General features: G+C 43.7%; 1 protein-coding gene across 3 annotated transcripts in view; it reads right to left on the bottom strand.

The window, feature by feature from the left end:
* Positions 1-15824, bottom strand: part of MAP3K1 (mitogen-activated protein kinase kinase kinase 1) — a 71436-nt gene extending 55612 nt beyond the window's left edge. The window contains exon 1 of one of the 3 annotated variants that reach the window (XR_009054844.1): positions 15178-15824. Coding sequence is in view for 1 of the 3 variants with exons in the window: in XM_057743303.1 (XP_057599286.1) it covers positions 15178-15674 (497 nt within the window). In the remaining 2 variants the exon portion in view is untranslated. Of the gene's footprint in view, positions 1-10774; positions 10795-15177 lie in introns of those variants that run through there. The other 2 variants (XM_057743303.1, XM_057743321.1) reach the window with 2 other exon arrangements.
* Between the last annotated feature and the right edge of the window lie 7977 nt (positions 15825-23801).

The following is a 23801-nucleotide window of genomic DNA, read 5'->3' on the forward strand; positions in this document are numbered from 1 at the left end:
TCTTTTTTCAAGTTGCTGTATTTGGAAATAAGCTGACTTCAGACACTAATGGTTTTATATGTTATCATCAAAACTTGGCCTAAGAAGTAAGAGGGAGAAGAGAAATCAGGCAGTTCTTGAGCATAAACCTTTTCTCTCTAATGCCAACACTGCCTTTATGGACCTAAGTCCCGAAAGGGAAGGCTTTGTTCTCGTGTGTTTTGGGCACTATTTAAAACTCTCCTAGCAAATCTTCCTGCAGTGGAGGGAGTGTTCTACTATCCACCCATAAAACTGCAGGATGATTTCAGTTTGCATTGTGCAAAGGACGGTCTAGCTGCCTTGTTTATTGATGACAAAACCTAAAGCCAGTTATAATCAGTCACAATAGGCTGGAAGAATAGTGCTAAAGGCAACCAAGGCTCAAAAGGACTTCGCTCTATTTCTTATCACAGCCTTGCCTGGAAATCACGTGTTGGCAGCGTACAGTAAGTGCTCCCAGATATCCAAATAACTGAGCGGGACAATCAGAATGAGAGAGCTGTGTGGATTTTGATGGAAGCAGGAAGGGTCACGTGTTCTTCACTACCAGGAATGTAAGACACACAGTAATTACTGTCGGATGTCCGTGTGTTCTGCAGTGAATTATGAGCAGCTCCAGTTCTATATATGAAGAATAGTGACGGGCAAGAGAGTTTTGTGTGAATATGCTTCAAACTGATGTAACTGCAATGATTAAATCAGTTAAAATGTTCTATTCCAAAACTATCTGAAAGTCAAGATTTTCTAGAACTTGAGCCCCAAACTGTTAGATTAAAAAGAAAAAAGATTCATAATGAAATTCATACTTTCCAGTAACTGCTGACTCTATCCAAATCATGTGAAAGGAACTCCTGAAACAGAATTCAATCTGAATTTTCACAATTAGGAAACAATACAACTAAGTGTCACTGAACAATGCATTTTTAAAAGTTTCAGTTAAAAAAAAAAGAGCATGTATACATTACGTATATCTACAAAAAGGTCTTTATAAACAAAGGAAAAAGTCAAAGGATTGCTTTGCTTATTAGACGTTATCCCTAGGGAATGTCCCTTCCTTAAATAATTAAAGTTGAAGAAAAAAAGACAGTTTTTAACAGCAATAAAGTTACTAAAAATTAGACTTAAAAAGTTATTTTTAAAACTACTCTTTATGCATATTTGCTAAACACAAACATGCGAATAACCTTGCCCTAATTTATTTTCTCCATTTTGCAAAATACTGTTCTCTCAGCATAGTTATATGGTTTTTTAAAAATAAATACTTCTTGTCATTTAATGTCAGTTAATAAATATGCTTATCTCTTTTCCGAGCCTTCATCGCTTTTCATTTGTATTTCTTTTTATATATTCTTTTTATAGTTATACCCAGGTTTAAAATTTCAAGAGTTTATAAGTTCAAAAGTCTAATTGTTCCAATAATTAGAACTAAATTTAGCTACAAGAAATAATTTTCAGATTAAGTTTTTGGAATATAATTTGCTAAAACCTGAAGGGAATGAAAAGATTATGTAAGCCAACCTCTTCTTTTCACAGATGAAAGAGAGACCCAGGAGACCAGCCTTAGGTCCTCACAAAGTGAAGAGAACCCTAATCTATGTCCTACTGATGATGTGCTTTATCCCACAGCACATAATTTTGAAAGTTGCATTTTCCATTATTCTTGTTAATAATTTCAAAATAAGAAAAATATATTGCTCTCAAGATGATGCATAATCTATACAAACTGCCTTTGTTAAATTAATGGTGACTAGTAAGGGAACTGTGAGTCTCTTTACCTCACCCTCATCTGTCCAGTCAAGGTTTAAGCAGTGAGTCTTCATAGTTACTTTATGTTATAGAGTTAATTTTTACTGAGTGCTTTTCTGGGTTAAGAATCGCGTTTCATTATCCTGTCTAATCACCACCACTCAGTACGCCATTTTCAAGATGAGAAATGTGAGGTTCAGAGAAGTTAAGTGACTTCCTTGGAGTCCCAGGACAGCAAGTGACTAAGAGGAGAACCTGACTCTCAGGCCCAGCATCCTCATCACTACCCCCTGAAGTGTGATCATGCAGTTCCAAACCACATTCAGGACCAGAGTGGACGCAACTCACTTGCCTGAGAACACTTCCCAGTCTGGGAGCCTCTGAAACCGTGGGGAGCCGCTGGAAATGCCAGAGCCACAGCTCCCAGAGGGTCACCGCAGACTCAGGCTATCTTGCACCAGCTCTGATATTACTCCTCCTTTGGGCCTCCTGACCAGCTTCCTAGGGCACTTTAGTTACCTGTCAAACTACAAAGGCTTTTCATTTTGTCTCGAGCACGGCAATCTAAGGATCGCCCAGTGGCAGCAATAAGGAGGCAGAGAGCGGTGGATGCTTCCCTGGCCAGAGCCAGGAATCATGTCCCCGGCTTGGCTGCCGGGCCTCGTCTGCACCCCGCTCCCACCCAGACAGGGCTACCTGAACTATACTCACAGTTCTCCGTATCAGCACACACGCCTACTGTGGACTTCCGGGTCTGTGTGTATTCTCCACACACCCCCAGCCCCAGGCCAAGTCCCCCTCCAAGTCCCTTTCACCTGTGGAACTCCTCTGCATTCTTCAGGACTTGGTGGACCTCCCATTTCCCAGAAAACCCTCCCTGCACTCTCCTCATTCCCAGCTGACTGAGGCCAGCTCCACCCTTGTCACCAGGCAGTCTACCCTGTTAAACTCCTTCTCGAGTCTCCCCACGGCTGGGTCCCCAGCATCTTGGTGCCTGGCTCACAGCAGTCACTCCAAGAACGTTCATGAAGGCATGAGCCTGTCCGCGTCAGGAGTAATGACAGCACTGACAATGGGCGTTCATCCTGGCATGTTTACTACTCTGCCGTTTCGCTTTTCTAGAAAGGCACCCATAAACCAGACAAAAAGATCTGGGATGACCCCACATCTGATGTGCTTGTTTTCCTATAACCCATTAGCTCCCCGGCACCTTGCCCATGGAGGCCGGCCACCTGATATAAACCTTGTGATGGATGTGCCCAGGCCACAATCAAGCTCTGTGCTTGAAGCATTTGAGCACAGTCGTTCTCTGACTTGAGATGATCTTCAATTATTCTGATGACAGCAATACGGTCGCCCCCAGCAGCCACGGGACACTGGTGCCAGGACCCCCTGTGGATACCAAAACCTACAGATGTTCAAGCCCTTATACTATAAAACTGTGTGGTATAGCCAGCTCTCGGGACCTGCGGATATGGAGAGCTGACTGTACGCTGCCGGGCACCAAAATATCTTCCTGAGACTGTACCTCTGAAATTTTAACACAAATTAATAGAAAAATCTGATTCAGTTTACAATAATACATAATTTAAAAAGCACTTTTCGTAAACACTTGTTCAGTAAGACATGACTATGTATGCAACGACAGAGGAAAAACCAGAAGCTTCAAAACCAGCAAATCTAACTCAGATACCGAGGAACTTAAAATCAAAGAGATCAGCAGAATTTACAATACAGTACTGACTTCTGTAAATAGCCACACTTACACTGAGTAGAACACCAATAATTCTTTATTGCTGAGGGAATAAAAACATATTAAAAAGTATCTCACAGTGGAGACAAAATGAGTATTCCAGACAGAAGAAACAACATTTAGCACATTGAAAGAAAAGAAGGGTTAGCCGGGGAAACAAAAATGTGAACATAGCACTGAGTGACTGCAGCAGGGTGTTCTGGAAGCAGGAGCTGAGAGGGGAGCAGAGTCAATTACCACGAGCTTCTGAACTACATTAAGCAGTCTGGACTTTAGTCTCAGGATGCAGAAAAGTTTTGTTTTTTCTCTGAATTCATTTATCTAAAGATAGAACACAGCCATCTGAAATTGTGGAACACAATATCAACACAGGATAAAGTTAGGGAATTGAACTGTTACATGTCCTTTACACGAATAAATGTCTTAATAAATCTTAAAACCTACATTTGCTTCTCTTAAGACAATAATGACACAAGTAACTAAGAGTATCTAAGTTAAGAGAGAGACTTCTTGATTTTCAGGTTGAAAGGTTATAATAACCTATATATTTCAATTAGATGGCAGCAAATACAAAAGCATCTTTTGAACAGTGTAGAACACTGTAAGCCGGAGTTTATTCTACAGCATTTCATCATTCATCTGGCCTCAGTTTGTGTGTAGAAGGCATGCTGAACACCAGCAACTCATATCACATAAATTATCCACCACTCACGAGGTGTAAAATCTATTATACATGTATTTGAATAGAAATTATTTTTGAATGCCAGAGTGCCAGTTATTTCTGACAGATGGGATTTCCCAGCTTTGCCACTGATTGGCTATCTGAGCTGTTTAAGCCTGTATTTCAGTTTCTTCATTTTTAAAATGAGAAAACGGACTAGATTTTGCCCCCTAAAGTGTCAAGATCAGACTTGCATCACAGAAGTGCAGACAAACTGCAGTGTAGAGAAACGACGGAGGAGAACACATCAAAAAGCCAGAGGCTGGTCAGGAAGGTTTGCGAGTACTGGGACGAGGTGACAGAGGCCTGACCCTGGGTTAGCAGCTGCGGCGGTGGATGCCAGCGCTAGCAGACCACCGGCAACAGCAGAACCGGAGACTGACTGGACACTGAGGGTGAGAAAGCCAGAGGAGTGAGAGCACAGCGATTAGGGTGATGGCGACAGGGATTACCCGGAGGGCCCAAAGGATCTCCCACAGGACCAGGAGATCTGAAAGGGAGGGTAGAGAGGCTGGGGAGGACAGGGATTCAAGGTGGACATGTGGTGGCTGCAGTGCCTGGCAGAGCTGTACATCCCGGAGAAGCTATCCCAGAGGCAGCGGGATGCAGGGTTCCGTCACTGAAGCCAAGACATTTTAGGCACCAAAATATGAATAAGCACTATTCAGCAAAGACACAGCTGATAGTCTCCTGATATACCTTTTTCTCTCTAGTCAGTGACATTCTTTTAGAATCTTTGTACAAAATCTGAAATGAAATACTTAGGAATTCAGGCCCTTGATGCAAGAATAAGATCTAAAATAATGTATCTGGGAGCATCAAAATATTTGAAAATGTAGTATGTGATAAAGGGGACTTTAAATCAACAAACAGTGCTGGGACACCCAGCCAGTCATTTGGAGAAAATAAAGTTAGGGCCCTGTGTCACCCTTTAAACTTCGGATGGATCAGAGATTCTTATTTTTTTAAACCTATAAAAACAGTATTAGAAAAGATTGGTGAATTTTTATAATCTTGCAGTAGAGAATAATAATAGCTATTATCTATGTAGTGTTTGCCATGCACCAAGCACTGTTTTAAGAACTATACAAACACTCTGTCCTCACAACAACTGTGAAGTAGTATCTTCATTTTATAGTTGAGGAAAGTGAAGTGCAAAATGTAATTTCCCAGGTACACTACTTGATAGTGGTGAAACTCTGACTAGAACTCAGGCATCTGTCCTCTGAACCACTACACAGCACAGCCTCTCTAAAAGGCCATTCTGTAAGACAGACAGAGACAGACAGAAATTAGGAATGAAGAAACAGAGGGAGCGAGGCAGGAAGGAAAAAATTGCAATTTGAAGGGAACATTTAAAGTTTCTCTATGGAAAAACACTATAATTGAAATTCATAACACAAAAGAAGAGGAAAACAATTCCAATAAATGTCAGAGCTAATATTCTAATATATAAAGGATGTTTAAAAATCAATAAGAAAAAATAAACAATTCTTTCCCATGTGTGAAAGGAAATACACACAAAAAGTAGGAAACTTAATAAACACAAGTTGTAGTATGATAATAACAAGCTAAGAAATGCAAATTAAAATAAGAAACCATCTTTCATCCACCACACTGGCAAAAATGAAAGACTGATAATATTCACCACTGGCAAGAAGGTGGGGCAACATACACTCTCACTGTGAGATAAATGTAAATTGGCCCAGTGTTTTACAGGGCAATTTGGCTATACGATAAAAATTTTAAATATACATGTCCTTTGACTCAGCAATTTCACTTCTGGATATTTATTTTACAAAACCAAAGGCACAAACATATGAAAATGTACAATGGTAGTCACTGCAGCTTGATATAACAATCAAAAAGCAAACAATATAAATGGCTAAAAATAGGAAACTGGTTAATGAGACAGCCAAATGATGGAATGCTATGCAGTCATGAAAATGACAGCTCTGTGTTCATTATTAAGGTGAACTGCAATGAAGAGTGGCCCCTACTCACCACAACTAGAGGAAGCCCATGCGCAGTAACAAAGACCCAATACAGCCAATAAATACATTAATTAATTTTAAAAATTAAAAAAAAAGAATCCTTTTGCAAGTAGCCATCTTATTAAACCAAAGTCCTTGAAGTAATTAAATAACTTGGTCAATGTTGCAAAGTTGGTGCTTAAGGCCTGACTTCTCATAGGCTAGCTAGGAGAAAGGGCAGTTTATATTGGTGGTGGTGATTAATTATCAAGCTTTTTTTTAAATTGCAGGATATAAAACGACTCAGGCCAACAAACAAAGCAAAAAGATTTTCCCACACAGCCGATCCACAAATGTCTGTAATAAGCAGCATTCAATTGTATGTAATGCTAAAGAACAGTATTCCTTCAGCATCATCAAGGCTACAGGACCACCTCTTCCAGATAATTTAGATGTTTACCACTCTGAGGCTCAAAATACTTTCCACAACTATCATGGATGGAAATCTTCCTTAACACATTACAAGCTTTCTAACTTAGTTCACTAAGTAGATGGAAACACAACCACCTTGCAATTGCGAGCCACAGTCATCATCATTACAAAAAACAAAACCAATCATATAACCTTGATCACCCTTATTTTACAAATAAGGAAGCTGATGCCCAAAAAGTAATGTTGGAAAGCGCTGTGATTTAATAAATTTATAATCTTAAAGGTGATCCAGGTATGTGGAACCAAACTTTCGAACACCAGGTGGCCCCAACTGCAACGTTTTAATGTCCTCTTCTCTCTGCCTTTCTCCTCCCTTCTCACCTGTCAGGTCCCTGCCTATATGCTGCCTTCAGGGAACCTGTCTCTTGCTCACACTACTGGCCTTCTAACTGGCCGCTTTTAATTGCCGCATGTTAGGGACACCAAATGGACAAGACTGCAAGAATAATAACTTAAATAAATGTCAGCAAATCCTGAGTGAATGCCCTTGGAACTCTTCTCAGTGTAAAATCAAAGAACTTCAAAGTGCAGATTTTGTTACAGGCCCTTTGGCAGCTCAGAGCCTTTTTTCCTTACTTCTTAGTGCTAAATCATGTTCTAGATAAGGGAGGCTGCCAGGTTTAGTTACCACCATTAAGCTTTAAAATGTTTTCTGTTACGTGGGTTCTTGGCTTCTGAAATCTCATACAGTACTTGTCTAGCAAACCTCTTCTTTAATGCAAACATGAACTATTAATCCCAAGTTGAATTATTATCAATAACAAATTAACAAATTTTGGATGAAGAAGGGTATTGGGACAAAAATCCTAAAAACGGTATCGTAAGTTTTAGTAACATTCTGAGAACTCGGAAAAAGGAATCATTACATTAACGCATAACACCTGCAGGTGTATGTTTATTCACATATGTGCACACATACATGCAAGCACACACACACGCGCTCTCAAGTCCCTGGTAAGAGCAGAAGAACTAAATACACGCACGTCTTCCTACAGCATATTATCATGCAAAGCTCCTCTGTGCCACATTCGGCTGTCCCACCGGTGTGTCTGATAGTCCAGACACTGCCTAACGAATCTACCACAAACCGACGAGGGTTTTGCCATTTAACAGCTGGGTCCTAGACTACATCTGACCAAAGGGGAAGAACAGATAATCCACTAGGTTGAACGTGCTGTATCATTATTACCCTCATCCATTCACTCAACAAATATTCATCGAGGGTCTACTCTGTGCCAGGCGTTTTGCTAGGTGCTGGGTCCCTACCCAGCCAAAGGCTCTGCCCACTCAGGTCTCCCAGTCTCCCGGGGAAGGCAGCCATTCACCAAATGAGATAACAAACATACAGTCACAAAACTGACAGCAGGGACACTGAGCTACAAAGCCAGTCTGGGGGATCAGGGAAGGCTTCTCTGAGGGAGCATCAGTGAGCTAAAATCTGAACACTAAGGAGTTGCCTCAGGACTGGGGAAAGTGCTCCCGGCAGAGGGAGTATGCAGTGCATGTGAAGGCCCTCCGGCAGGAGGTGGTGTGCTGAGTCTGAGGAAATGAAGCCAGTCCTGCAGACGACAGGCAGGTGTGCTCAGAGATGGGCCTGGAGAGGCAGGCAGGGGCTAAACCAGGCAAGGACTCTGTGGGGCGTGTTAAGAATTCTGTGGTCTTTATTCAAATGGCAACGATTTGAAAGTTTTAAAATTCAATTTAATTTACCTTTCTAGAGGAAAACTGTTATAATCAGATTTACATTTTAAAATGATCACTCTGGCCACATAATATGGAGAACCACCTGGAGGGAGAAAGCAGCAGAGAGGGAGAAGTTAGGAAGCTACATACTATTCCATTAGTCCCAACGAGTGATTACAGTAGCCTGGACGAGGGATGTGGTAACAGAACAAACCACCAGCCACTGATGATGAACTGAGGACTGGGAGTCGTCAGGCACAACTCCTAGGTTCTGGTTCTGCCATTTCATGAGCAGGGGATGTATTAGTAGGGGCATGGTGTAGGGAAAACAGATATCTGAGTATGGATGTGTCATGGAGACAGGTGTGGCATCTAGGAGAGGGCATGGCTAGGAAAATAAACTCTACAATCATTCGTGAATGGCCAAAAATTGATCTAAATGCATTAATGAGACTGGGGTGGGGGTGGAAGAGAGGGAATGACAAAAGGCCTGGGCCTGAGGATGTTCTAATATTAATGTTCAAGAAGATGAGGAGGAGCCATTAAGGAAGCGTTGCCAGGATTAAGAAGAAAATAAGGAGGGCTCACCCATCAGCCCAAATAACTAGACACTCAAATACCAGAAACTCAATTTTCTCAATATTTGACACATGGCTCCAACTACTTTGTAACTACACTCAGTTATTAAACTAATTACTGTCAGGTTCATATTATATAAAATTAGTCAATATTAACCACGACTTGCTAAATACCAACTACTGCTCCAAAACAACAAGCAACGCACAAAAACTCATAAGAAACAGTTCCTGCCTTCAAAACTTGCCTTAAGCTAGATTATGATTAAAATCACATCACAGTAAGCCATGCGTTAGTGTATCTCCTGATACACTTATTTAAAAACAACCACTTTGGGAAAATTAATTCATCCTAAACACTCACGTACATCCAGTATTCATGGGTGCCAGACATTAGTGTAGGTGCTGGGCAATGACAAAGAAGACGGAGCTCCGGTCTGTTAGCAATTGGTATTTAGTATTCAGAATGCTGTAAGGCCAGTCTGAAGATTATCTGATGCTATATCAGCTGAAAGTTATTTAGGCAATAAAGGAAGGTGATAATCACACCTATCTGTCAAGAGTACAACCTCCACCCACTGCCCAGTATCTACCCTCCCCTTACTCCACACACACTCATCACCACCATGCTTACATACGATAACTTAGTTAACGCACTAACTACAGCACTGTGCCAGCTCCAGGCGCTTCCTCCAGTCTTTAAGAGATCTGTCTCGTTAATAACTCCCAGGTGACAGACTACTTTCAGGAATACATGCTTGGTGGGTCTTAAGAACTTCAACAGTTCTTGGCGCCCTACAATATCTCAATCTATTAAACCAAACTAACCAGTCTAATATTTCAAAGGACTCAATCACTAACAGTACAGAACTCCTTTCCATACCAAACATACCTAAACCAACTGGGATATGTCACAGAGCAGATGAAGACAAGGAAATCTTGATTATCTTACACCCTAGAGCATATTTTACATTTCCCAATGTTGTTTTTTTAACCAGCAGAGTTGCTGTTACTAATAAAAAAGCCTGAATTTTAAAACCAGCGTTGACAGATACTCAGTTTCTTGCTAACATACCCCCATTTTAATTTTCTCTTTCAAGAAAGAAAAAAACCACATCTGAGCTTGCAGTTCCATATACATCCCTCTTAAGAGTATAGGCAGAAATACTTTGAAACTAATCTCTATCTAAATTCCCTTTGCCATTGCTGTGGCAATGGGAAAGGTACAGCATATTTCTGTCCTAAGAAAAGGGAAAGAGACCAAAGGAAAAGAGCAAAAACTAGTACAAGCAGAAAGCAGAACAAAGCTACCACTCTTAACTACTAATCTGGAAGGTCAACTGATTCCTCAGAAAGTTAGGGAGGTACTACTGTACTCACTGCAGGAATACAGTGTGGAATGTTGGGGGTGAGATTCAGAGCACTAATCTTTAATCTGAGTGCCCCTCTCTATTCCCATCTCTCTTAGGACGCTCAATATGGTAGCGTGAAACATATTCATACTACAATTGCACAGAAACAGAGGCTGTGCATTGACGCTATTTTTCTCTACCACCCAGAACATCACCTTGCAGAGGTTCATAAATGTTGGATGAAATCTAAAACAAATACAAAGGGATAGGATCTAGCTATACTGGAACAATTTCTCTCCACGTGTGATGATTAAAATAAATGTGTGATATCATTTCAGCTTCTTTATTTCCTTCCACTTATGATGTAAACAGCACAAATCGAGAAACCTAAGAAACACTCAACACTAATCAATTATTCTCCTTGTCTAACATGATGATGTGATCTAAGCACAGCTTACCTCTATTACGCATATGAGGCCAGGTTACAGAAAGCTATGCATGATATACACACCAGGGGACAAAGGTACTGGCAATGGCACTGGGTAGAGACCTATCAATCTCTTATTGACTTTTGAAGAACAACTTCCTCCTTCAAAATCATTAATTAATCCGATTATTAATCTGAAAAAGAAAATGGAGACAACAGAGAGTGGTGGAAAGAAACGGACTGTGGAGTAAGACTAACCTGGGTTTGAAACCTAGCCTGTCTTCCAGCTGTGTGATAACAGGGCTTTAGCATCGCACATGGGTTTCCACTTCTTGAAAACAGAAGCTACAATGCACTGGAAGGCCACAGTGACGATGAAATGAGATAATATATATAACTTCCCTGGCACACCGAAGCCAAGAAAAGTGACTGTATAAAAGGTATCTAAGCATATCTACGTGCTCAATGAACGTGTTTAGCCACAGCAAAAAACTTCTATTCTTGCAAAAAGAATCCCTGCGCTGCTTTGTAATAAGCATTTGTAAACAAACATTTAATTGTTCCTGATTATTTCTTTCACGTTCAGAAATGTTCCTAAGTTATTTCTTAAAAAGAACTTGGGTTGATTCCTAATACTGCACATTTCCTCACATTAATCTTTCAAAGTAGCTCCAATTTTTGACTTCGGATATAAAGAGAGGCCAGGACTAAGGAAAATAACCAAGTCTAAGGAATACACTTGGTACATCTGATTTAGCAAGGCATTTCAAGGTTAGAAGTGCAATATACCGCAGCTTTTAAGTAGCCTCTGGAGACTATTACTTTTCCATGCCACGTTCTCCTATTGCCTTCTTCATAAAGATATAACCCTCAACCCAAGAAAATCGGGTACGAAATGCAAAAGTCGCGCCTTTTAACGCAGAGCGCTTCTGAATGCTCTATTTTTCCTCAGGGGAATCTACTCCCCATTAACTGCCTTGCCACCCCATCATTTCTTCTTCTGGAATGCTCACTGTCAAGGGCTGATCAGCAGACAGCCTAGGCAAGCTGTAGCTGGTTCTTTTGCTCTTGTTGAAAGCAAAGAACACGCCTTTCATTCCATATTTTGAAATCTTCACGTCAATAAGTCAGCGACCATTTCTGAAACATGCAACATATGCTTGAGGTGCTACAGGAGATGTGAAAGATTATCGATGAACAGAGCTACTTCCTGTTTTTCTGTATCTAACAAAATGGAGTTATTATAGTGTATTGGAAATAACATATTAAGGAATGTTGGTTAACCAGTCACCCTTGCCAAAATCAGATAGGAAAAGAAAACAAAAGTTGGCAACAATTCTAGCTCTGATATTTCTCTTTCAGAATTATATTTAATAAGGTTAGTCTTTGAAGAATGCATTAATTTTCTTACCTAACTTAAAATAGAACTTGGAGACAATTCATAACTACAAAACTTACAAATTCATGTAAGTAACTTATGTAAGTACCTCTACTGTTTTATAAAATCACCAACTTAATTTAAAAAAAACTTATTTTTGGCTAATAATGTTCCTATACCTCCTCTAATAAAAAGTCACGAAATTATATTTTTAGTCTAGCAGCTTCTAAAAGGAAGTGAAAGCTGAGGGCTATATGAGGATGTAAAAGCAGCCTATGAAATTGCTTTAGTTTTAAACAAAAACTAACATTAACAAGTACAGCATATCTTGTTCTTTCATGGCCAGCAAATTGATAGTTAGGTTTTTTTAAGTTACAAAAATAGGATGGAGTAATTATATCTACCGAACTCACAACAGCCTGTTCAATGGAGAGTAACACTGTAATTTCTCTTCAAAGACAGTAAATAGGAAGAAAAAGCCCCTAATTCTGTAATATAAGGAAAAATCCCAAACCCTTGGGCGCCACTTACAGGCAAAAAACTTTCAGTGATTTCAGTTAATATCCGGAAAAAGAGGGATGGACTTAAAATCTTCTGTTTTAATATGAGTATTCTTTATATAATTTATACTACAAAAAAAGTATTTTCTACAATTTTAATTTCTACATCCAAAGGTCAAAAACTGGAGGAAATTATGAACTTAAACAATTCATAGAATTCTCTTTAAAAAATACAATAGGTCTTTAAACAGAAGGGGTCTCCAAACCTGTAGTACCAGTGAAATAAAAATATTTCAAAATCTCAATATTAGATTTTCCTCCTGGAAATATGAATGTAACTACTGTCAAAAAAGTGAAGTTCAATTGAGATTTTACTAACTGCTTACAATCAATGTTTTCATTCACCAAGAGAGTCAAATGAATTTCAACCCCATTACCAAGGAAATTGGGGGAAAAAAAATCACTATTTCAAAAGCAGAAGGAATCAACACTTTACTATAAATGAAACATTTAGGTGTAGCATTTGGAATGAACAAACAGCATTCTGGCTAGTGAAATTCATTTTAAAAAATGATTATGATAATTAGCTCATTATTTCATATACTGTGCAATTATTATCCAACCCTTAAACAAGGGGGGGGGGGGCGCCTAGGTTACAAAATGCAGAAATTAAGCATGGATTACTCAGTCCCTTAATTTTATCTGCTTGCACTTTCATCCTCTTGTTTTGTAAGGAGACAACACTAAACAAAGAGCACGTATATGTTAACTTTACAGTGGTTCCTCTTCTACTATATAAATAGCTCATTAAGATGACTAGAATGCTGACACTTGCTAAATTACTTACTGTATCCAAAAAATTGTTCTCATGAGAACAGACAAAATTTTTAAGGTTTAATATTTTTATCTGTAGCTCACCTGCAGTAACAATCGCCTACAACAAATTAGTCAAATTTTAATTCAATCTGCACAGGAACAGCAGAGGAACATAACCCCTGTAAGACTAACTTACATGTACAAGTGCACACAGAAAATTATCAGTCACAAATCTCCTTTCCTCTCAATACTGCCATGGCACAGTGTTGACCATACATTTAGGGTTTGTTTTCTGGGTTTTGGTGGTTGTTTGTTTTTTTTTTTTTTGGAGGCGGGGCGAGGAAAAGGGGCACCTTCCAAGTAATCAACGAACTGTGGTTTTAAACAAATAATCAAGTTCCCCTCAAAGTGCCAAATCACTTCAGATAATTAACCAAAGCCAATGACTTCTACTGTCAAATTCGTCTCACAAGGGAAACAAACATAAGGTAGCCTTTAAAATACTCAGGATAAAGGTCAGGAAACCCCACAGGGAAACGGGCGACTATCACAGAAACATTTCCAGCAACTCAGAACACTCAAGCCTGTGCCCTGCATACACGAGTCAGATTCTTCCAAAAGCAAGGATTATGGCTGTCACACTTAAAAGAATTTCCTTAAACATAAAAATTTCCAGCTGCCACAAGAAGGTCAGGCCAGCAGCGGCCGGTCCGCGTTTCCTCGCGCACACCGCGACGCGCAGGCGGCCCGGAACCACGCGCGCCGGGGCCCCCCGCCCAGGAGCCCCCCGGCCCGCGCAGCCGCTCGGAGCAGGGAGCCCCGCGCCCGCGCCGCGGTGCCCGGCCACGCCGCAGAGGCTGCGGGGAGCGCTCAGCGCCGCTGGGAACCCGAATGGCTGACACATCCGGTCCCGGCTCTTACACCACTCCGCCAGACGCAGACTTCAAAGGCCAAATTCCAACTCCACACACAAGTCACTCGAGCCTCCGCGGTGCAGTCCGCATCCCCAAGGACACGAGGAGCCCCGCGAGGGACGCAACTGGGAGACCCCGCGTCCTGCAAGACCGCGAGCCCCCGCAAGTGTGCAGCCCGTCAGCCCGCACCGCTTTGACAGGCGTCAAGGAGCCGTCCACACGGAGCCCCCGTGGCCGTGCCGCCTTCGTCCCGGCCCGGCCCCCGGTCCCCGCCTGTCACCGCCGCGAGGACCCCACCGCTTTCTCCGACGCCCGCGCCTCCCTCCCGGCCGCGGGCAGGGCCCCCCACCCGCCCGCACCGCCCGCGGGTTCGGGCCTCGCCCCCGGCGCCCCCCCCCCCCCCGGGACTCCCGTCCGGGGTCGCTGCCGCCGCACGGCCGCCAGCCTCCCAGCCCGGCCCGGGGGCCAGCGCCAGGGTCCCGTTCCGGGGCTCCTCGGAGAGCCCCGATTCCCGGAACCCCACAAAGCCAGCCCGGGCCCCCACACCTTATCGCCCCCGGTGCCCCCGGTGCGGCTCGCACGCCTGTCACATGTCTGCAAACAATAACAAACTCCCCGGCACGTCCCCGCCCCGGGCCCCCGTCCCGGCCCCCAGGCCAGGTCCCGGGCGCCGCCCGACGCTGGAAGGGTCAAAGGGGGTGCCCCAGGGCTCGGCTCCCGGCGAGCGGCGCGCAGCCTGGCCGCGCGGAGCCCCGGGACGCCCCGCGCGCCGGTTCATTCATTGCCCTCGCCCGCCGGCCCCCCGCGTCCCCGCCGCGCCGCTCACCCGGCTGGGGCCGCCGCAGGAGGCGGCTCGGCGGCGGGCGTCCGCTTCTCCCCGGGCTCGGCCCCCGCGGGGCTCGGGACGCCGCTGTCCACTGCGGCCGCCGGCTCGGCAGGGTGGGCGCCGCCGCGGCTCGCGGCTCCGGGGGGCGGCGGCACCGCCACCGGCTGGAAGCTGCTCCCGGCCGCCGCCGCCGCCGCCGCCGCCGCGTCCGCGGGCTCGGGCGACGGGGAAGCGGAGGAGGACGGCGGCGAGAGGGCGAGGAAAAGCGGCGGCTCGGGCACCGGGTCCAGCTCCACACTCCGCACTTTGCGCAGCTGCCGCCGCCGCCAGTCCGCCCGCTCGCGGCCCCCGCCGCCCACCTCCCGCAGCAGCCCCGCGGCGGCCGCGGGCGCGCTGCTCGCCTTGAGGGCCCCTCCGCCGCCGCCCGCCTCGGGGCTCGCCGCCCCGGCGCCCGGGAGTCCCGAGGACGAGGCGCGATTCCCCGCCGCCGCCGCCATTTTCTCTCGCGGGCTACATTCGCTCGGCCCCTGATGGGAGGGAGGGGGCGGGGAGAGCGCAGGGGGCGGGCGGGCGGGCGGGCGCCGCGCCTCTAGCGTAGGGCCGCCTGCGCCGCCTGCGTGAGCGCGGCCCTCCGGGGGCCCGGCCTGGACGGGCCGGCGGGCGCGCGAGGTTCGGGGGCGGGAGGACGGCGAGCGGCAGGTGGCGGGGAGCGGGCCGTGCGCTCCGCCCCGCGCGCCGGCCGGCGAGGTGCGTTCCGCGGCGGCCGCCGCGCTGGCACGCCGGGCTTTGCGCGCCGCCAGGTAGCGCCGGGCTGCACCGGCGAGAGGCGGAGCCTGGGCGGCGGAGCGCCGCTTCCTCTCCGCCGCAGCCTCTGCCCGGCTCGGCCGGGGCTCGCCCGGCGGGCGCTGCCGTGCGAGCTGCGGCGTGTGGGGCGCGGACGGGGAGGCGGGCGAGAGGGCCCGCCGTCTGTCAGTCGCGCTGCCCGCGGCGGTGGGCGTCGGGGGAGCCGGGCGCGGACCCACCCACCCCGGCCCCGCCTCCGGGGCGCGCAGGTGGCGCCCGGGGCTGTCGCCCTCTGCAAAGCGGAAGAAACCCGACGTCCAGCAGCCGAAAACACCCGGGCTTCAAGGCACCTTTCCCCGTCGTGTGCCCACCCCTCCACCCCCGAGTCATGCTACACACGAAACAAAAGTTTCCTGGCCTATCCGGCTCAACACCTGAAGTCACCGACGTGGGGCACTCGGCTCCCCCTCGATCCCGCCCCCGGCTAGAGGGAGGCCCGGAGGCGCGGGCGGCGGGGGGCCCCGTGGGGGGCCCGTCTTTCCCTCCGCTGCCTCTGCAGCGACACGCAGGACCGCGGAGAGCGCGTTTGGGGCCGGAGCCGGGAAGGGCTTGGTGTGGTCCTCCTCGGCCAGGCACTGGCCCGCCCCGAGCCTCAAGCTGCGCGTCCCTCCTCCCGGCAGACTCGCGCCGCCGTCGGGGTCCCTCCGCGCCGCCCGCGTGGCCGGGCCGCCCCCGCGGCGCTGCGAACCCGTCAGGCCCCGGGGGCGTCGGGCGAGAAGGTGCTTGGCAGTGGAGAAAGCACTGTGCGCGTGGGAATGATTTTCAGCCTTTCAGGCTTCCGTGTCGCGTTGCTGTCTCCCCTCCCTTCTCCCCCCAGCAGGTTGGTCTGCGATGAGACATCTCCCACAACCCGGGAACAGAGTCCGGAGATGTATTTTGTGAAACAGGAACTGAGGCGCGCGCGGTGGGGGGGTGGGGGGGGGATGGGGGTGGGGGGGGAGGGGGCTCCTCAGGAACAGAAAGGAGAGCGCTCTCCTGTCCGTCGTCGTGTGTTTAGACGAGAGTCTAAACTGTCTACAAAATAATCCCTTTGGTTTCTTGGAAATAGATAAAATGAAAGCCTCCTTCCTGGCTATAAATGGTAACTGAGGAGGATGGTGGTATCCGAGGGATTTTTTTAAGCGGGTTCAGATTTCATATTAGCTCAGTGTTTTGAATCCTGCAACATCTGCCGTAAGATAGTGTTAGATAGTTACACCCAACGGTACAAATTTTGAAAATTTAAATAAATCTGTTACACTTTTAAGTCTACATTTAGGCTATAATTACACACTCTTTTATTGGTCGCCAAGTGTATCATCCAAAGCAAACAGTACTTATTTCCCAGGTCTTCCCGGATTGCCACACCCAACAAATCCTACACCGGGAAAGGATAAACTTTTTTTCTTTCCTATTTAGATGAGAAAACCTTTAAATTTGCACACACATACTTAGGTAACTGTAAATGAGAGAAGTAAGTAGATGCCTTCAGCTTTTCAAAATGGTTCCAATTTTGAAGTTTGGCCAGAGTAACAAAGTAGAATGGGATCCCAGCAAAGCATTTACTTTTGCCTGTTCATTTGTACACAGCGATGAAACGGAACCAAGTGAGAGGAGCACCAAATACAGCACTATCAACCACCCACGGTTCTCCGACCTCCGTTCATCACACCACCATGGAGAAACCTTAAGTTCTGGTCTTTCACCTAGTGTTTGGTGCTTTGAGTCATTTTCCCCTTAATCTTTTCTATAAATATTCGAGTTATCATTATGCATCTATACACTGACAAACATTTTTTTTAAGAAAAAAATCATCAAGAGGCATCCTTGACTGAAAAGGGTGTTCTTCCTCTCTCATATGTTAATACAAAGTCTTTTTGAAGAGATTTTAACCTATGGAATTGCTACCATAGTTTTTGCCTCCTGAGCATGGTTAAGATTCTAGCTCTAGTTTGGTGCTGTTGCCTCCTGCTTTACATTACTGCATAAAGGCATATGTCGAATTGCCTTAATTTGATTCCTTTAATGACATAAAGGAGACTTGTGTCTCTTCCAAGATTGCTTGTACACTGAAAATTCCACTTCCTATTCCCAAGCTCTTCATTTCTATCCTCACTCGGATACAGATGTTGCAGTGATTTCATTTATGCCTTGACAACTTTGGTAACCTTTACACCAGTGCTTTGCAGATCACTGCCTCCACATAGTGCTTCTGGGAATCGCCTAAGTCACACTTCAGTTCCTACATTGCATTCATTTGAAGGATCCAGTTTAATATTGGTGCATTTCCTCATCGTGCATAAACATCACTGATATTAGAATGAACAGACTTAATATGCACCGGCAGAAATATTTCAGGCTGTGTCTCATTCATTGTGTATTTATTAAATACCTACTATGCACATACAAGAAGTTTTTTTCTTCTCTGGGGACATTGTTGGTTGTTTTTCATATTTACAAAAGTAAATAAATAAAACATTCCCATCTGCAAATATTTTTATTAGTGGGTATTTAGCAGTCTGACTCTGCTAGAATTTCAGATCCATCAGTGTGTGTGGTTTCACTCCTCTGTAAGATCTATGTCTTAGGTAGACATAAAGAGTAAGAAGATAAACTTGAGAATTGAGTGAAAGCTGGTGTCCTATCAGAGTTATAAATATTATTATGGAATACTTGCAGGAGAGTTGGGGCTAGAACTTGGTTTCTCTGTGCTCTTTCCAGACACCATACTTCCCAGATGTTTCCAGATGTCCCACGTCAGGAAATCTTGTCATTTATGGGATAGTTGGCCGTCTACAAGTACACTGTAGGTGACATTATAGTAGAAAGTTTCTTAGCCAGCCTCCACTTAGCTGACTCATCCAGTAGCAGACAACTGTCATTCCTGGTGTGGTGTGCAGCAGGCAGAGGGATGCCGCAGCACAGTGAATGCTCATGACGCCTGCGCACTTCTGCTCCCACCGGGTGAGTTACAGTTACGGACCCCAAGAAAATCCATCGTATTTGTTCCCAAATCTGACTATACCTATTATAACTGTCCTTATGGAATTTAATTAGATACTATTAAACATGAGTAAGAAAGTGCAAAACAAAAGTTGTTCCAATGAAAACTAAGTTGAATGCTTTGACAGAATGAATGAAAATGAAGCACTGAATAGAGTCTCTGTCAAATTAGTTGTGGGTATGATGACTGTGAAAGATTGGGGGAAAAAGCATTCAAGTCTATAAGAAGTTTGCACGTATCTATCAGTTTTCACTTTGAAAGAAAGTAAAAGTGAAAATTGTAGACAATGAGATATGTTAGAAAGATATATAGGGCTCTGAGTAGTGAACCCACACTCAAAAGACCAAGGCCCTACAGCCAAATACTGGTTAAAACCTCCAAACTGTACAAAACAAAACCCTGTTATTTATGTTTTAAGCTAAAGGAAAAAAATATATGAATGTAGGAGATCCCTTTTTATTAACCAGTCATCTAAACAGTTTGCACGTATTTACATGTATTTAAAATCAGAAACTAATTTTGTAGAAAATAATGAAAGCCAGTTGAATTGGGATTTTATATTTAGAAATACAACTACAACTAACGAAATCTGATTTATCTCACAGTTAGCAAAATTCTGCTTACCTTTACAACTCTGCGCTGATTCTTTGAATTCTTTTCATGAGCCCTGTTGGTTGCTCTTTTTTGATGTATGATGAGATATTCTTTTTCTGTTTAACTTTTGTGGCTTAATCCTGACTACCATTTTTGCAAAAAAAATCCAAACACTTCTTGTGTTTCCCTAAGGTCCTCTTGTAATATTCAGTTTCTTTCTTTGAGTCAGTATGCTTGTTGGTTTTCTCTTCCTTTGTGCTCCACTGGTCCAAGTCTGAGAAATTCTACGCTGACGAGACTTTACATGTGATCAGGGAAATTTAGTACAACTTCCAGTGGCTTAGTCAACTTCTGCATCTTTCGCAACATTTGCATCTTCACTTTGCAATCGATTTGCATTGTTTTGGGGTCAAAACTGCTAAAGATGTATACAAAAGTGGCATCCACTAAAGCAGGGCCATCTGATAAAATATAATACAAGGCACATGTGTAATTTAAAATTTTCTAGTAGCCACATTAAAAAAAAAACTAAAAAGAAACAAGTGAAATTAATTTCAATAATATATTTTATTTTACACACTATATCCAAAATATTACTATTTCAATATGTAATCAACATGTAAAATATTACTAATGAGATCTTTTACCATTTCTTTTTGTACTAGATCTTGAAATCCCATGTTCAAGCCTTGGTCCTGGAAGATCCCACATGCCAAGGAGCAACTTAGCTTGTGTGTCACAACTACTGAGCCCGCATGCCACAACTACTGAAGCCTGTGCACCCAGAGCCCATGCTCTGCAACAAGAGAAGCCACCGCACGAGAAGCCCCTGCATCGCAACAAACAGTAGCCCCGGATTGCTGCAACTAGGGAAAGCCAGTGTGCAGCAGCAAAGACCTAACGCAGCCAAAAAAATAAAAATAAATAAATAAAATAAAAAAAAAAGAATTCTAGTGTCTTGTACCAATACTTGTTTAGATCTATTTGTTATAGCACTTTAATCTAACCTAAGTAATACAATATAACTTTGTTCACTAATGCATTGTGATACTTACAGCTTTCTATAGGAGAAGCAGCATGACCAGAGACAAGAGGGCTCTGGTATCACTCAGGTCTCTGTTTGAATCTCAGCTCTTCCATTATTAGCTGTGTGACCTTTGGCAAGCTGTACACACTTTAGTTACCACTGATGTGGGATATACTGTTGGAACCTTGTCCTTTTCCTCTCGCCCTTACCACTACTTTGGTACACATCAGCCAGATTTCCATGCTGGCAACTGAATCTCTCTAGCCTCTGAAGCTGACTTTGCTGATCATGTGGCCAGCACACTTCCCAATCCTGAGCAGTCCTTAAGCAATGATGGGAGTTGCAGTGGCGTACTACAGATGGTTTGTTTGCACCAACTTATGGGAACCTGGAATGCACATCTCTTCTCAGCTCCAAGTTCAGTGATGTCACATTAGCAGCTTAAAATTGGCCATTTACACCACAGGAATTAGCAAGTGCTGCAGATCAGAACTCTCCCACCTTATTCCAGAACTGTTTGTTAAACATTGACCAACATACTGGCTTTCTTACCCTTGGTGTGGGATAACTCAAGAGTGTGTTCTACAATGCTTTCTAGATTTTTTCCCAGCAAGATTAAGCTCCAGTTACCCATTGTGGTAGCCAGCTTGGAAATATAACTTTTATTAGCTGCCTTCCCTGTGTCACTTCTTCATTACTCTGCCTTCACCTCCCAAACAACTATTTGCATTAGAATCCTGTCTCAACGTCTGCTTTTATGGGAACTCAAACTAGGACGGGCTAGCAATGAAGCTGAAATTATGTAAAGTACATAGCACTTAGTAGGTACACTACAAATATTAGCTCTTCCCTGTGCTGAAATATTATATGGCTAAAGCAAACTCAGCAGAGTTATTATGGGTTAGGTAACCATAATAGGAATTGAAAGTATGCATTAAAAACTCAATTGCCTAAATACATGAATCACCTCCCATGACTTTTTAAAACTTTCATTATTTTAAATAGAGTTTTATCATAAGAAATAAAAACTACACATATGAAAATTCACGGTAAATCTCTAAGATATCCAAAGAGACAAAGTTAACTCTGGAATCTAGTCTTGTGAGATACAGATCTCCAGTTTTCCTTTACATTGCCGGTAGCTGATACATTTGAGGTCTCTGATCTCTTATTGATATTGATGTTTCATTAGCAATCGTCGGTTTTCTTTTTTATTTTAGATATTTGTGTTGACCTCATATTTTATGTCACCCTGGAACAGTGATGAATGCCAGGATCCCAGTATTCTAGTAATAAATCACAATTTTGGAGCCACTGGAAAATCTTTCAGGAGGTCACTGTTACAAAGTTGCTTGCAAAGGTATAACCTCTCTGGATATTTTTCTTTAAAAGTAGTTCTTTGTGGTGTCTTCATGGTGAAATTATGAATAACATTTCTTTTCTTATTTCAAAGTAAATGGGGTCTTAACAGACACCAGAACCGAGAATGTTTTGGAAAAGTCACATGATCAGTTTCTGAGGAAAGGGCATTATGATTTAGTAGAAAAACTCCAAGCCCAGGGCCAGGAGATTGTTGCTCGTCTGTGTCACACTGGGTGAGTTATCCAGTCATTTCTCTTCCCTGGGTATTAATGCCTCCATTTTCAAAGTCAGGATCCTGAACCAGACGACATTTACCATCTATTTCAGCTCTAATATTTTATGAAATTCTAACACATATGAACAAAAGCCCTAGTTCAAATTATGTAGTTACCATTTGCCGATCCTGTCTTAACATTTCAAGGGCTATGAGGCAGTAGGAAAAGACTTCTGGTCGTGTTGTTTCCTTGCTATTGCCTTTGTTAGGTCAGTGATTATGTGAAAATCAGAACGTATTACCTTGATGGGGAGGGAGGGAAGCAACAAAATTTTTATCCTTAGGGTTTTAATGTTAGAAGAAATGACTGATTCTTGATTGTGGTTTACTTGCTGATTTTTAAACATATGTTTTGTGTTTAACTTACTGTTAATCAGACACGCAAATTAAAACAGTGAGTTTCCTAGCAGATTGACCACATTTAAAAATGTGGCTAGTACCTGCTGTGGCTGAGGACAAGAAGAACCATTGGCAGGATTTAATCTGTACATGGTAGCTGAGATCCCCGCAGAAAGTAGAGCCTGAGACAGGGGAACAGGAGTAGGGGAGTAAAAAGGGAGAGGAAAGCCAGTCCAGGGGATCCTTTTCCATCTGGTCACCACCCTTGTGGGCAATCAGGGCTGGATCCCTCCCGGACCTTCTGAGGAGCTATGTAGATCTAGCCTCCCAATTACCCTCCTAAAGAATGGGAGAGGGGAGCAGAGCATTTCCCCACCAGCTCCTGTCCTCATTGGACAAGGGTTGCACCAAGAGATGTCAGCCTTTCACATCCAAGGTTTGTGCAGTGCCAAAGGTGGTCAGGGTCCCATAGGCACCCTCCATACAGCCTGAGAAACCTGGAGCAAAAGTGAAAGATGAGGTGAGTGAGTGCTGGAGTGAGGTGCTGTCAGGCTGCAGACAGCTGCACCAGGCTGCGGCAATAGTGGAAGTAAATGGTAGGCTGAGATGTGAGGTGGGTACAAGAGGCGTCCAATACAGTTGCATAGTTAGAGGCCAATGTGAAATATTGTTCAAAAATTTAAATAAACCTATCCTCTGAAGCAGCATTTCTACTCTGTAGAGAACAATTTCTATTCTACAGAGAACCAAGAATGTCATTTCAGGCAGTGTTTATATTCATTAAAGAGTAACAATAAACCAAATGCCAATTGGTAGTGGTTAGATTAAAAAAATTATGCTAATTGAATTAATATCCAGTAATAAAGAAGAGTGAAATAGCTCATTCTGCCTATTTATTGTATTGACACAGAAAGGTGTCTGAAATGTAAAGTGGAAAAGCAAGTAGCAAAACATTATATAAGTCCAGTTTTGTAAAATCTATACATATATTATTTTATACATATTTATATTATATGTAATGCTAATATGATATGATAAAATTTTTAAAAATACATTTCAAATACACATTAGATGGTTAATAGTACTGTTGGGAGTTGAATGGAGGAATTTTCACTTTTTACTTCTGTGTTATTTGTACATTTTAAAACAGACATGTATCAGTTTTTTAATAACACATAAATAAGAATACATTTAAATAATAT

The sequence above is a fragment of the Hippopotamus amphibius genome, chromosome 1 (assembly GCF_030028045.1).
Source record: "Hippopotamus amphibius kiboko isolate mHipAmp2 chromosome 1, mHipAmp2.hap2, whole genome shotgun sequence".
NCBI classification, from domain to species: Eukaryota; Metazoa; Chordata; class Mammalia; order Artiodactyla; family Hippopotamidae; genus Hippopotamus; species Hippopotamus amphibius.